We start from the raw sequence: 14,663 nt of genomic DNA, 5'->3' as shown, positions 1-14,663 counted from the left end.
TCTAAAAACCACGCACTCTTCGATCTCCTCTGTCGTTAAACTAAACCAAACTCAACTTCCGTGCATCAATGGCCTGGCAGGAACTTCCTGTCAGCCTCGTCGTCGACGACGTCGAAGAAGAGGAAGAGGGTGACGAGCTATGGCGTAGATCGCGGTAACGAAATAAACTCCAAAGAGATCCTGGAAAAATAGCCTGGCGAAAGAGGAGTTCGATCTTGCAAACATGGAGTTGAACGAAACGATGGACGATGAGCTTGTCAACGCTACAGATCTACCTGACTTGTCCAATGTCCTCATCGACACAGGCCAATCGAATCGTTCCACGAATTTCTACGATTACAGAAACAACCACGAGCTGGAGCAAGTTCTTCTTCTGGCGATGAAGGCCACTGTCATGGTATTCATCATTCTCTGCGCTCTTTTCGGCAACCTGCTGGTAATAGTGTCCGTAATGAGGCACCGAAAGCTTCGCGTGATTACTAACTATTTCGTGGTTTCGTTAGCGCTCGCCGATATGCTGGTCGCTATTTTCGCAATGACGTTCAACGCGTCGGTGGAACTGTCAGGTAGATGGTTATTCGGTTACTTCATGTGCGACGTATGGAATTCGTTGGACGTGTTCTTCAGCACTGTGTCTATTCTACATTTGTGCTGCATAAGCGTCGATCGATATTACGCTATAGTGCAGCCATTGGACTATCCATTGATCATGACGAATCTTAGGCTGAGCACCATGCTGAGCGTGGTGTGGTGCTCACCGACGGTGATGAGCTTCCTGCCCATCTTCGCCGGCTGGTACACCACCGAGAAGCACCTCGAGTTCCGCAGGAATTATCCGGATGTGTGCGTGTTCCAAGTGAACAAACTCTATGCCGTGATCAGCTCCAGTGTCAGTTTCTGGGTGCCGGGCATCATCATGATCGCGATGTATTACAAGATCTACAGGGAGGCCGATCGACAAGAACGGATGCTGTATCGGTGAGTTTTTTAATTCTTTATTGTTGCCGACTGTGTATTATTTTTATTGGCAATGAAGGGGTGAAAATTGTCCTTATAGTTGGAGGCAGCGAATATATTTAGTCTAACATTTTTTAAACTATTAGAGATAGAGGAACAGTGTAAGTTGACGAATTTTGTACAAGCGTGAGGTGAGAGCTGATTCCGTAAATTATGTGTGCATTTCACGCTGGATTTCTTCTGCAAAGTAGTGAAAATTTCTGATTTCTCTTCATAGAGAGTGATTAAATAGGTAATCTCATTTCTCAACCAATTTTTTTCCTCACATTTTTTACTCTCACGAGTACGAAACCGCGTCGTGTTTGCAAAGCAACTGTTTCGAGAGCATGCAAGGTAGGATTAATAATTTGTCGATGTGATTTTGAAGAATCAGTAGATTGAGCTTGAGGATTGATCAAAGTTCTCAACGAAACTGTGCTATATATGTTGTAATTAAATTTAACTCGTTATCATCGAGTGATCTTGAACGTCTTCGACTTATCCACTTGTCGAACTCTTTGTATTCGATATGCTCTCTGGATCTCGTTCGACCTTCATATATTTGCTCTCTTCAGTTCCAAGTACTTTTTCGAAATAAATCCATTTCTAGATTAAAATGCATTATCAAACAGACCTGACGGTGCACAATATGTCGGTTTCGAGGATAGATGACTGATAAAGGCTCTCCGAGAATGAAATCTGTTTTATTACTGCAACGTGTATTTCATTCATTTTTCTTTACACATAAACAGGTTTGATTTACGTGCTGAAATTTTGTTTATATTTCAAGTATTTTGGACATTCCAATTTATAAAGGTACAATTTTTTCCTTTCTTCCATAAATTATTGAATTCAGAGTCCTGGAAATTTTTGGAATTTCCAGGAAACAGGAACCGAGTATTGTTTGCCTCAGAAATATAGTATTGCATGCAAATGTATCAAGATTAAATTTGTTATTGGTAATTCACTAGGAAGCTGTTTTATTTTTAAATTGTAAAATATTTGAAGTTGTTAGGTATTAATTTAGAGATGCTTGTTTGACGGACAGTTATCAGTTATTCCTACAGCCTTTTCAATTTTTCTTCAAGTCTCTCGAGTGTTTGCTACAGCATTCGAGTTCACTGGAATTTTGCCTCTTTTCGTTTGTTTTACTCCAAACCAACAAGCTTGCAACAGGAGGCGCAGGACAGAATTCAGCGGCGAAGCATTCAATAGCACTTTGGAATTGACTCCATTACATTTCATGAATAACCCACTAATTACTGTATTCCGGACCGCTATCTCATCAATTATTTAGGCGTGCAATTATGCGGAAAGCTTGAAGCTGTATCGAGATTTCAAGAGCATTCGACACGCACTCGGGATAATCATTCCACGCTTTCGTTACAAATTGCACACAGGGTACACGCTTTAGGGGATATTTTATGGTGTAGAGTGTCGTTGGAAAGCGTAATATTTATTCATCCTTGACTGAAATTACGAGTAACTTCGAACCTATAGGTCGGAAACACTCTACACGGTGTATATCTTCATTCCTCAGAACTACATTGTACTGGATGATTGCAAAAGTTCGTGCTCGATTTTCAGAAATGGCGGGAACCTCGTTCCTATCGAAAGACACACCGCTTGTGTTCTATTTTCAAATAACTGTTCATTTCATTTCATTTCATTTTCGAACGAAATGTGTCCTTGCACACACCGCTTGCGTTTTATTTTTCTCAAATCGGGAACTTTTGCAATCATCCAATATTACCCATTCAGAAGTAATTATTATTACATCGTTTATTGGGTTAAGGAGAGTTCGATAAGTCGATGCACTGAAAAAATTTCGAAGCACAAATGTTAAGAAACGAAGGTGAATTTGGTTTAAAATTATTTTCATTTTCTTTCTCTATAATCACTGTCCAATGTCTCCAAACAAGACTACATTATGAATAATTATGTCAAAAAATTTTGAAAAAATTTCCAAGCGTAAATTCGAAAGAAAAACGAACGTGAGTTTGATTTAAAGTTATTTTCATTTTCCTGTAATCACTGTTTAATGTCTCGAAGCAGAGACGAAACGTCAGAAAATTATTCGAACGAAGTGATTCAGGATTAAAACCACATATAATAATAGTACCGAATGTAAAAATTAAGGAAGATCAGACACAAATTGTCGAAAAAAAGACAACCTCAAATAAAATAATAAAGAAAATTGCTTCACTTCGCCCCCTGTCTTCGAAAAGAAAAAAATACATCACTTTCAAAACGCTTCCATATAAACAAATTCAATTACGTATAATATCACATTTAAGAATTGAAAAGAATCAGAGTCGCTTTGAGGCCCATCGTTACGTCATAATTGTGAGAAAAAAATACACAAAGAGCAACATATTACAATTTTCACGTCGTTACCTTTCACCCAAGCACTCAGATCTCCCCGAAGCATCGATATTACCACCGCCGCGGCGCCGGTAGCGAGATAAAATTTTCCGGTTTGAATTTTCTCAATCGCCATCGGAGAGCGTCGCCTTTTTTTCCACCGCGAGCTGTTCGATCGTCCGAGACGATCATTTCCTGACACTCGACGGCACTCTGGCCAACGACATCGGAAATATCGGAATGCAGATTCCTTTTTCTCGTGAACCGGCGGCCGCCGGAAATTGGATACGTCGACGCGGCGCGGAAATCGTCGACGTGAGCTGGAATACCAGTTACGTGACATTATACAAGAGAATAATGCTCTTGCGTATGCAACTGAGAACGTTTGTGCGTCTTCCAACAGTTGCTTAACTAACTCACCGACGTGAAATGGCTGCGAGAGACGCAAGGAGGCTCCTTGAATCTGCTCTTTAATGCATTTTCCTTTGGATTTGTGCGTTAAGGCTTGTGATTTATGACGCGAAAGTTGCGCTATTTTTCAGTGCTTCTCGAGCGTCAAATTTTCCTCCGCGATTTTTTTTTTTTAATTTCGTTTCTGTCGCTGGAATCGCCCTGTATGTTATCATTGACCTCCATTTTGTTTTCGTTTTGCAAGTTAGCGGAATTTTGGAATTACTGTAATTAACTATATATGTATAATATTAAATATGCAATGTATAATGGAATTGTTATTGTTAACTTTAAAATTAACAGTATTATTCGTGACGTTAACATTGTGAAAAAATTATTCCGCTAACTTATGAAGACAAATGTGAAATTAAGTATTTTTTCAAAATTTTTACATTACTTTTTGGAATAAATGTTTTGCTTCCCTTTGCGTATTCATCTCCAAGTGCAATTTAATATTGTCATTTTCATTTTTGACAGTTTTAAATTGACATAAGTTGGTATATGGAGTTTAATGTACAATAGTGAGGATTGTTCTTGTGTAATTGTCAAGATAATTCCTTGTTCCTGTATTTCAAAGACGTTGCACAGTCTCGTTTACTTTCGTGCGTAACGAATTAAGTAGAAAAGGATCGTCATTAGTCAGACATGCTGTAATGAAACGTATTTAAACAATATGGAACGAAGATAATTAAATACTGGAGAAATATACTGTGAATAGAAGTTGTGATGAGATACAGATTGGTATTAATTTCTTTAAATCTGGAAAATGTTTAATTTTAAATACATATCTGAGAGGCTAGAATTTATAGACTTTTTCAATTTTTGGTTTCAACGTAATGCTCATAAAATCTAAAAATCCGGAAAGGTAACGCTCATAAAATCGAAACATGTCAGAAAGTATTGTTCATAAAATTTCAAGATCTCAAGGAACAATGCTCATAACATCTCAAAATCTCAAAAAGTAGTGCTTATTAAATCTCAAAATCTTAGAAAAATAACGCTCATAAAATCACAAAAAGTAGTGTTTATAAAATCTCGAAAAGTAATACTCATAAAAGCTCAAACTCTCGAAAAAATAATGCTCGTAAAATCTCAAACTCTCAAAAAGTAACGTTCATAAAATCTCAAAAAAAAATAACGCTCATAAAGTCTCAAACTCTCGAAAAGTAATGCTCGTAAAGTCTCAAAAAGCAGTGCTCGCAAAATGTGGAAAAGTAGCGTTCAGAAAATTTAAAAATCCCAAAAAGTAATGCTCAAAATCTCGATACAACAAATCGCGCACAGTCTCGATGCAAAATTTCCATTTATCGCGTAAAAATTCCTCAAAATATCCAAGTTAATCTAAGAAAACTGACTCGATAGAAAATCATTAAACTTCCACGCAGTTTCAGTTGCACAATCGACGACGAAACACAGCTCGACGTTCAATTAAAAATTATTGCGAATCACGATCGCCATTTTATTCCTCGCAACGTAGGTAGCTCGTTCAGGAATACATGGTCCGTGCCTTTTAGCGAACGGTTCCTGCCGTCGAGATACGAAACGGGTAAAAAGTAAAAATCGTAATTAACTGCGAGAACCGAGTAATTACCGGGATGTTCACTTCACGAGACGTTCAGTGCATTCAGCTGGTATCGTGGCAACAATTCACAGTTCCATTTGCTTCGTTGAAGTCGAATAAGGCACGGGAAGGGAAAGCAAAAAAGGAAAAGCTATGAGAGTGTGTTCGTGAATTTCCTTGCGTTTCGTTCGCCAATGTTTCTACCTTTGCTAACCAAACGAACAGAAATTGATAAATGATTAAGAAGCTTTTTTATTAAATTACGATTCTTCCTCTTGGCTTCGTTCCTATTATTCACAGAAGAAGAAAAAATGACGGCAAGGAAGTTAAAATCAATAAATTCGATGCACTTTTAAAGAGTCTATCGGATATTTAATTAGTTACATTTATATTTAATTAGTTTGTTAAATTTCAACAAAAATAAGGAAATAATGGAAAAATTGAAAATAGAATAATATTGTTCAAATCGTTTTTAGCATGTAGACAAAAGAAAATTATTATAGAAAATACGAATTAAATTTAAAGAGACAACAATTAAATAGATACGAGCGCACCTGTGATTAATTGATTGACATGTTCAATTTACATAGGTAAATTCAAAATACGAATATTTTTCAAAAAATCTCAGAAATAAGATATTTGTAATTAGAGGCGTCTCTTAGAGACAAAGAATGAAATAATATTTTTAATATTTTTCAAAAATTCTCAAAAATAGAATATTTCCAATTTAACATTACTCCCATTTTAAGTGTATCCCTCATTCCACGATCTCGCTAGCTCAACCCAAAAGAGATGAATATATTCATATAATTATCCCACGTAATATTTCCAAGGTTCAAGTAAACCAGACTTAAGCACACTTTTCCCCAATAAAAATGCACAAATCGTATTCCGCCGAGGACGAAACTAATTAACAAAAGCACGACTTTCAAAGGAATAAATTTTCCAATGGATCATGGAAAGCGTCGTAAATCCTTTATTCCGTTTCATCTTGATTCCTCGTCCCGAATAATTATTACAGGCCTTTAGGCTTCCAGATTTTTGTCAAGGACCCTTTCACAGATTTATGTCCCGCTGTTCACCGTAATCGTTGCAGCCAACGAAAGCACCACTACTATCGCGCGAAAGATGAGATGGAGAAGTTTGGGGCTGGCAAATGGAAAGGTTGAGATGTCTTCCGCGAGGAGGGACGGGGCTGTGCTCGTGATTATGAATCGATCCCGGGATTCGAGCAGCCGAAGGAAGGGAAATGCCTTTGGTCGGGTTCTTATATCCCGTGGCCATGTTCCTCAAGGATTCTGATAAACGTGCCACTCACGATATTACACACTCGTCCCCGAATACTCGGGAATTTTTGTTCGAGAAATCTAGCCAGCCGGAAAATGAACAAAAATCTCTTCTGCCCGATAATAATACATTTGATCCTTTCGAATGGAGTTGCGATAACAGAGACACAGGACAATTTTCTAGGACTTCTCTTTCATTCCTGTACGTTTCTGTGATGTTTAAAACGACGATCTGAGAATTTTAACATGCTTTCGATATTTAATTTCAATTTTTGTAGATAAGCTGAATTTAAGCTGTTTGTACTCGTTTTTTGAGTAAAGGGTTAATGGGAATGGTTTCAAATAAAATTATATAAACTGAAATACAGTCAAAAATTTATGTTTCCTTAATTTTTAAAACGGGGATTTGAGAAATTGAAATGTTTTGAATTTTTAATTTCAATTTTCGTAGTTAAGTTAAGGTGAAGCTGTTTCTACTCACGTTTGAGCGAAGGTTTTAGTGGAAATAATAAAATGTCTTCCAGAAGCTCTGGGATTGAAAATCTTTTCACGTACTATTATACTATATACGTACACATGTCGTTCTCGAGAACTTATTTTCGTGATCGATCAAGTATGCAGAACGTAGGGTCAGGATTATACCAAGGGATCTTAATTAAGGGGAAACTAGCCCGCTAATCCAAGGATCTGTTACCCTTGTCCTTGCGCGCGTCTGTCCATCGTTGTTGAAAATGGAGTTTCGATACGCCAATCACTATTCAGCTGAGAAAGCCAAATTCTAGAGATCTTGATTAAAATTTCAATTTCCCTCGTTCGTAGAATCATGTCGTCCCTTAATTTTACGAAATTATGGAAAGGTAACTTACAGTCAGTTTTAGTCAACGTTTTCAAGAGTTCAATCAGCAGAGAGAACATTTATCGAAGGTTACAGTAGCTTTAATCATTCCTGAACGAAAAATTCCTGCAATCTTTCGATTAAAAAAACAAGAAGAAAATTCGGGAAATTTTCATTTTTTTGTATTTTTGTTGAAGATTAGAAAAATTGAAGATTACAGATTTTATAGGAATTATGCAAAGCAGATATATTTGAAAATAAAAGCAAATTTAACATTTTTTGTACTTTCTATATTTTATGATATTTACGAGACGAGAAAACAAACTGAATTCGAGAAATTTTAGATATTCTAGTGTATTAAATATTAATAAATTGAAGTTCACAGATTTTACAAAAATCACGTGCAACAGATACGTTTAAAAATAAAAAAAAATATTCGACACCTTTCACAAAAATGAACAATATTTTCCAATACACTTGTTCTCTCACGAAACGAGATACCGATATTTAAACTTAAAATTAGTCCAACTAAGAGAAATTTCAATTAACACGGAAATCATCAAAAGACAAGAAAGTCGAAAGGTCGAAAGAATTCTAGAAAAGCTGCCCTCGTTAAATGCGACCGTTCTGATCGCAAGATCAACATCACAAGCAACAGAAGTCCAATCAAATTACCCGTCGCTTGCACTAAAAATCCTCGCGTTAAAGCAAACCTCTTCATCTTCATTCTCACTTCATCATCGTTACCTCTTAACCAGCTCAAAAATTTTCACTCCAACTCTCCATCCACTTTCGTTATCGTTCTCTCGCCGCTGAGAGCTATTTTTCTCCATAGCCACGGTCTACTTACACTCTAAGAGAAAAAGAAAAAGGAAAAAAAAATGGAAGGAAGGAAACGAAGAAAAAATAAGCGAGAAAGGAAAGAGACTCGACAAATTTACCTGCCAGCACGGAATAATCTCTACGTTCACCGCAAATCGGCGGTTTCATTTCCCACAATTTGTCTCGCAATCAGCTGTACCGCGGCGCGATAAGCGAATACAACTCGGAGGATCTTTCAATTTTTCCTCATCACAGTATACTCAGAAATCGTTCTCATAAATCAGCGAAAGAAACTTTCGTGGGCCCGATACACCGTTCGAGACATCGACAAACCGGCAATTAACCGGCAATTTATCGAGCCTTGCCAGGTCTCCTCTCTCCTCTTCCGCTACGTTTCCTCATTTTCTACGGATCCCGAGGCGAGGCGGTGCGCTCAACGGCAGAACACTGTTTTCCCCGTTTCCTCGCCGTGGAAAACATTTAATTGCTAGGCGAGAAAGTGCTTTGCACTTCCGTTCTTCGGAATTCATGGAGCAACTTGGAACAATCGCGTGCCCATAGCCTTATCTTCCCTGACAACGGCCTCCAATTTTGTCTACCGGAGGCAGGATTTAACGAGGAATGTGGCAAATTGGCACGACACCGCGCCGCATTCACGTTAATGTTGCACGATTATGGCGACATTCGATGTTGGTAATTACAAAAGGACTTTATACTGTTGTGAATTAATTTTCATGTTTTTCGGGTGTTTCGAGGCGATGAAGATTCTTTGTTGGATAAGTCCACGTGGAAACACCATTTTAGGGGTTGTCGAGGAATGTTCTTTTGTGATTTAAGAATGCGAGGTACGACGAGTACTCGATATCTTGTAAATGAAGAGAAAAACACTGATAATATAGAATTATATAGTTAATCGATTATAGCTTTCGAGACAGTGGTTTTTGAGATGTTTCGAACGGAATTGATTGAAGTACAGTTTCAATTACACGGTCACACTTTTAGTTGCAAAAGGATTTTACATCGTTGTGGTGAATTAATTTTCATGTTTTTGGGGTATTGTGAGGCGACGAAGATACATTGTAGGATATGCTGATGCGCAAACTACATTTTGAGGATTTTTAAGGAAGCTGAGGAATGTTTAGTAATGATTCTGGAACGTGATGTTTGACGAGTACTCAATATCTAGTATCACAATATAGTATCATATACTCTGGAGATTTGTAGCGATTTTTGAAATTCGATATTATTTACCCTCATAATTTTTCAGATGGAATTTGTTGAAATATAGTTTCAATTTTTAACGAAAAGCAGTCACTTTCGTTTCCCATTCACTGTACTTACTTGACTTCGCTTTGCGTGACTTATTTTCTGCTCCTAAATCTGAAGAATTTAGTAAAACGACGCACTTTTCAAAAGGATATAGAGTTCTAAAATAAGTATAAATTTTTTTTTTAAACTAATTTCGAGGATTCCACTGCTCATTGATATATTTCAAGGAAACTGAACTTATTAGTACGAATAATGGAAAAATTCTCATTTTCTCGTCTTCTTATCCAATTAAAAAAGAATTTATCTTTGTAATGGTGTGCATGCATTTGGAATAATTAAAGGGAATTAATTTAGAATAACCTGAAAAATTGAAGGATTGAAGTATACATTTTCAAGTATAATATGACTGTTTTCTCTTGATTTATTAAATTGTTCCTTTATACGTTCCCATACCCTGTGATATTTGTCAAAAAAAAAAAAAAGAAAAAGAAAATTACTTGGGGGCATTGGAGATTTGAAGCTGAATATGTATCGTTATAGGAAAATGTCTGTGCTACTTCTGAGGGATCATTGATATTCTCTTACATTTTCTACGTGGCTCTCTTAACACGAACATAGTGTTTCCATATTTCTCTATATGCGACTGAAATTTGCAATGGAAGCAGGTATAGAATCTATGGATAAAGGAGCTCCCTTTTGTTCAAGAATTCACGTTCCACTTGCTTTTGTTACAGATACCACTGTCGCGATCTTTTCTCCTATTTCTCGAGTGTTTTACTCGCATAGATGTGCATATACATTATTTCCATCGTCGTAGATGACATGCAATGGTAGCTTTAAATTGAAACCAATGATCAGGAAAAATGGCGAGAAGCTATTCGAATTTTTTCCCTATATTAAATCGTGTAATGTGAAATGTTTGATTTTTCAAGGATGAGTGAAAATTGTTTATTAAATTCGAACGAAAAATTCCCTTGCATTCCTCGATTGTATCAAGAATTGTACGAACTTTAAGTTAACACGAAGAAACTCAACTTTTCAACATTCAAGTAATCACTTGAGTGATCAACTTTGGAACGATTAGAAATTCACATTGCTCAAGTTGATATTATCTTCACTCGTTTTTCACTATTTTTTCAATTTACGTTCACGATGTACATTTATTCGAAAATTAAAATAAACAAAGTGTTATAGAGAACAAATGTTTTTAATTGTTTCCGTTGCAAGCATGTATTGACTCTGTTACGCTATCGAACCCTATGCAGATTTCAATGTTTATTCACACATTTTTCCAGCAAACGTGCTTGCTTGAATGTTTACACGAAAGCTATACGACACAGAAATATGAAATTGCAATAATTCTTCGAAACAAATCTGAATTCGTCAAACTTTCCACCTTTAAAATCTCACGCTGCACTCTACCATAAGATCATTGCGAAGAAATTTCAAAGAAGTACCTACTCGAGTGAAAATGTTATTTATAAAATTAACAATTTCTTTTTTCTGAAATTAATTGGTACATTTAACGCAATAAGACCGTTCTTTTTATCACCTCGTTTTACGCAGCAAAGCGAACATGATACCCTCGTGAAAAGGGCACCTCCATTAAACCCAATGTCCTCAAACACCCACGTCTTTAGCACAAATATTACACACCTAACACAGCGACTCATTTCGACACAGAAGTTCTTTAAACCATCCCTTCGCTATAGCCGTGATACATTGAACAGACCCAGCGATACAAGTCAAACAACTCGTGCAGACCTTGACGAAAATGTCTCTCTCGTCCTCACCGAGGAACCTTGGACTGTGTTCGAGACAAAACACACGGTCGTCTGTTCTGTCAACCGGCAGTGTAAACGTTGGACGGGCCGATGGAAGGTCGTTTGAAAGCGTGAGAACTGAAGCCATCGAAAAATCTCGGTGAGTAAATATAGCTGGCCGTTATTCTGACGCGCGTTATTAGCGACCCCAGAGCGAATCGACAGGTAGAAGAGGAGGAGGAGGAGGAGGAGAGAAATATCTAAAGGGGAGATTACAGGGACAGAGGATCGCGATAAAATTCGAGGTCGGGACTTCTCGTGTTACGTATCGACTTGCACGTTTGCGGCCTCCCCGCACCCTCTAATCCTTTGATCCCCTTCCGTTACCCTCTCGGGAGAAGTTTCTTCCCTTTGGTTGGAAATTGATAGCAGATGCTGGAATTTCAAGCATAACCTGGCGGTTTTGCGGAGTGGTAAATGTTGATCGAGGTTCATATTAAGTTGATGTTGAAGGGTTGTCGCGTAAGATCGAAAGGGGAGGCTGTAGCATTTATTTATTTACTTTACACGGCTACGGACCGATTTGTATACGAAATAATGTGGACACGGTGTATACGAAATATCGATAGTTATAGATAAAAAAGGAAAATGGGAAATTTAAATTAGACGAGTAGTTAAGTTGAATCAAGTATGGTAATTACAATGGTCGTGTCTTTCAATAGTGTCGTCAGAGTTGTAGATAGAGTCGGAATGTTAGATAGAGTCGAAGTGTTGTAGATAGAGTTGGAATGATAATAGAGTGTTGTAGATAGAGTCGAAATGTTGTAGATAGAGTTGGAATGTTAATAGAGTCTTCAGAGTGCTGTAGATAGAGTTGGAATGTTAGATAGAGTCGTCAGAATGTTGCAAACAGAGTTGTGAATGATTTAAGGGATGTTTAAGAATTGTCTGAGAGTTGCAAGAGTCGTTCTATAATTGTTAGAGACATGTCTCACTACTTGCATTTTACAAAATATTGCTTTAGACACAAGTTGAACTACACTTAAGTCTGCATCGCAAACCTACTTCATAGTAAACCTAGAGTTTCTTTATCAGCATTTTTTTTCAGAAATATGAATGTTATCTTTAGTTTTTTTTTTAACAAAATTATAACACTCCTTAAATATTTTCTATCAGAATGAATCACGATAAATCTACCGTACACGTGTATGTCACAAAACACACAAATAACGTCCACCCTATACGACGTCTTTGATTAAATTGAGGATATTATCGATAGTTATTGCTGGTAATTCTGGAACTGTACATTTCACCGCTGCTTTACATAATGATACATGATACGAACACATGTATGTCGAGTGAATCCGGGAATGTTCGATAATCTTTTAACTGTAACGGGGTTATTAGAACATTTCATTGACCACACGGGTATTATCGCTAGTTTCGATAGTGGCTAATAAAATTTCATGGGGAATTAAATCCCTTTATAACAGCGACCGCTCAGTCTCGCCCTCAGTGTGAAAGCTGGAAAATCAATATCACCTGTGACAGCTTTTACGTGATTGCCATAAGTGACGTATGTACCGGATCATATCCGAAAGAAACTTTAAATATCATTTCGACGATCGTCCCAAACACCATCGTGAATTATTTCAACCGAACTAATTGTATGTACCAATTCTCACCCTCCCTCGCCCTATCTTCTCTCGCATTTTCCATCCAAAAGCATCCAGATAACCTGGTTTTACGACACGAACGGTAAACTTAATTAATGGCGCCAGCTGATCGTTGACTTACGAGGGCCGTTGCAGGTGTTTATACTGAATTTGCGCTAAAGCAGGTTCCATTTGAATATCAGACTCTTACTAAAGCGGAACACGACACGGCGCTTGCATGTAACGCAAGACGGACCAATTTCTCTCTTCGCTAACCCGTGTTGCCATTTTACATTTTCGAATGTCTGGCAAATTATTTAGAATGTCACCTTGCTTTCGCGTTACACGGTGTCCAATTAAATTGGACTACTCTGCAACACAATCTCTGATTTCCCATCTCTTCGATATTTTATTGTTTTCTCTGTCGTTCCTTCGTTATCTTAGTATTTCTTATTTGTCCTTTGTTTCACTGTTTCGCTATTTACCTCACTTTTTCCTACTAATCCCAAAGAAAAAGCTCCTCGTAGAATTGTATGATTCTACATTGACTTTACTACTCTTATTTCTTTCAAAGTTAAAATTTTTATTTTACAAATTCCGTTGGCAATTACTTTAAATTATTTGGTTACCGTCAATTTTTTCTACTTTTTGTCCCTTTTAACGTAACACATCTATCTCATTTCTGCGACAATTTCGAGCGAAAAGTATCCTCTGAAAACGCAATACGCGATATTTTGATTCGAAATTTTTTCCTATCCGGAAAATTCTACACAGACTCGAAGAAAATATTTTCGTTCCTGAAATGAACATTCCTGATGATTATCGCGGGTCCGGATAATCCACCGGGTGTGTTAAAAGTGCCGTAGTAACAAGAACAGATCCACGACAATAAAACAACGGTCCGGACAATCGAGTCGTTTCGAAGAACACGACTTCTGCATTAACCATACGGATTCACGAAAGAAGGCACAAGTTCGACGCTTTATTTTCGCCGGCCGTAAACTTCACCGGGATCCATAACCAGAAGAAGCTGTTTGGGGAAAAAAGGAGTCGCGTGGGAAACTTTTTAAAATCGGCCACGTCGGTTCCCATTCGTCTTTCTCTTTGGAATATCAACGAGACAGTCGTGAAATCCGCGGAACCGCTTCAAAAAGCTGTGGAAATATACGGAAAGACTACATTTCTTTTTTTGCCTTTTAATTCGTTGCTGTACACAGGGTGCTCCACTTGTAACGAACGTTCGAATTATTTCTTCTGCTGTTCGAGGTAGAAAAAGAAATGTGCAAGAGAAATTCACGCACTTGACGATGACTGTGAAAAGCATTAACTGGCGATACAAGCGAACAAGTGGCGATTCTGCGTGAAAAACTGAATGAAAAATGTAGAATAAAATTATTTCACGGGAGATTTAATTTTTCCAGGAAATTGAATTTAAAAATTAACGGAGTGCACGTGCATTTAACTATCTCCCAGTTTTATGCTTGTAATAAACGACACCAATGTCGTGATAACTATTAATAATATATTTATTAACGATTTTCTCAATTGAAATTTATTTGTTGCTGGTACTAAGACGAGTTCAATGACCTATGATATAATACACTTAACAGTAAAACATCAATTTTGAGTTATTTTTCAAATTTTCGCTAAATTAAGATCAAT

At 37.2% G+C, this 14,663-nt stretch overlaps 1 protein-coding gene across 1 annotated transcript in view; it reads left to right on the top strand.

Moving 5' to 3' along the window:
• Nucleotides 1–223: 223 nt before the first annotated feature.
• The window catches only part of LOC108572685 (octopamine receptor beta-1R-like), a 95,061-nt gene continuing 80,621 nt past the window's right edge, over nt 224–14,663 (top strand). The window contains exon 1 of the mRNA XM_017934956.1: nt 224–978. Within this exon, the coding sequence (XP_017790445.1) occupies nt 224–978 (755 nt within the window). The remainder of the gene's footprint in view (nt 979–14,663) is intronic.

Source organism: Habropoda laboriosa, unplaced genomic scaffold (genome assembly GCF_001263275.1).
Source record: "Habropoda laboriosa isolate 0110345459 unplaced genomic scaffold, ASM126327v1 scaffold22, whole genome shotgun sequence".
NCBI lineage: Eukaryota > Metazoa > Arthropoda > Insecta > Hymenoptera > Apidae > Habropoda > Habropoda laboriosa.
This window is presented reverse-complemented; position numbering and strand designations above follow the sequence as displayed.